Here is a 1257-nt window from a genome sequence, read left to right as displayed (position 1 = left end):
AATCTTCAGACACAGAAAACGACTTAGAAAATACAGTTAGGATATGTAGGTAATAATAATTGTAACGTGAATTAGGTTCTTTTATCGCGATATTACACATACAGACACAGTGTTTTAGCTTACCACCAAAAACGATGTAACGTTGTCACTGGCTTAGTTATCTTTTCCGCTCGTCACACGGAATTTTAATGAAAACACTCTAATGACTTTTTCGTACAACTCGACGTACCATTGAACTATTCACTCGAAGTGCCTCTCGAGTGCCTGCTTCTTGCACTTCTCAACGCACTCTTTCACTTCACTTTGACTTATTAAAACTAACTATGATTGTTATTTGATAAACTAGTAAGGAGGTAGGCACGATAGAATCACGGAGAAACGGAGCTTTAGATTCGATGGAAATAGTAAGTATGGTGGGAATGCCGATGACAAGTATTAGAATTCATTTTAACACATATTTACGTCAATTCGACCTGTTAGTCATAACAGAAGCGTTATTTGCGGCAATTCGTGCATCGCTGTAAATCCAACAATCTCTTAAGTCGCGCGATCTCGTTGCTTAGGTATGTTACTTTTACAGCAAGGCGAATCTCCCTCAGCTTCCGCTTGTCCCTGCTCTGTTTGGCAGCAATGTTATTTCTCTCCCTTTGTTTCCTATAAAAATCGTCGACGTTCCTTTCTATTTGGATGGTACGACGCATCCTTGGGTTATGTCCCACAACAGAACCACCATTTGTCTCCGATATCGCTCTCAGAGCGTTATTTTCAAATATTAGGAAACTCGGGTCCTTCTCCAGGGCGTCTACGTCTACCATGATTGGGAAACGATTGTCTGCCTTAGGTGAGTCTGGTGTAATTGGTGGTGACAATACACCTAATCCCACTAAAGGACAGACGTTTGCTGCTATGGACGTCGATGGTATGTGCTCAGCTGGTGTACTGTCTGTACGATTAATTTGTACAGACAGGTCCAGGGGCACATTATCATTGTCACTGTCACTTTCAATTTCGTACGGTTTCCAGAGAGACATTATAAAAAGATGTGTCACGACGGCTGGCGAGTAACTGGAGAATAGTTGGACGAGTGAAGTTGACGGTGCCTTTTATACAAAAGAAGGCGGGGTCTAAATTTTAAAACTCTTCCCCCTTGCTGACGCAGTACCGTAAAAGGGTTGGTCCCGCTACCTGTTTGAGCGAGACCTATTAAAAGAAAGGGACGGAATGCGATCTGCAGTTGTCCATTAACTGTTACCGTTT

General features: G+C 42.2%; 1 protein-coding gene across 1 annotated transcript; it reads right to left on the bottom strand.

Annotated features, from left to right (window-relative positions):
* Nucleotides 1-494: 494 nt before the first annotated feature.
* Nucleotides 495-1031, bottom strand: LOC123660989 (transcription factor VBP-like). Its single transcript, XM_045596005.1, has one exon. The coding sequence runs from the start codon at nucleotides 1029-1031 to the stop codon at nucleotides 495-497; it is 537 nt and encodes a 178-aa protein (XP_045451961.1).
* Nucleotides 1032-1257: the final 226 nt, after the last annotated feature.

Source organism: Melitaea cinxia, chromosome 16 (assembly GCF_905220565.1).
Source record: "Melitaea cinxia chromosome 16, ilMelCinx1.1, whole genome shotgun sequence".
In the NCBI taxonomy this organism is placed as follows: Eukaryota; Metazoa; Arthropoda; class Insecta; order Lepidoptera; family Nymphalidae; genus Melitaea; species Melitaea cinxia.
Note: the sequence above shows the minus strand (reverse complement) of the source record. Positions and strands in the feature narration are given on the sequence as shown.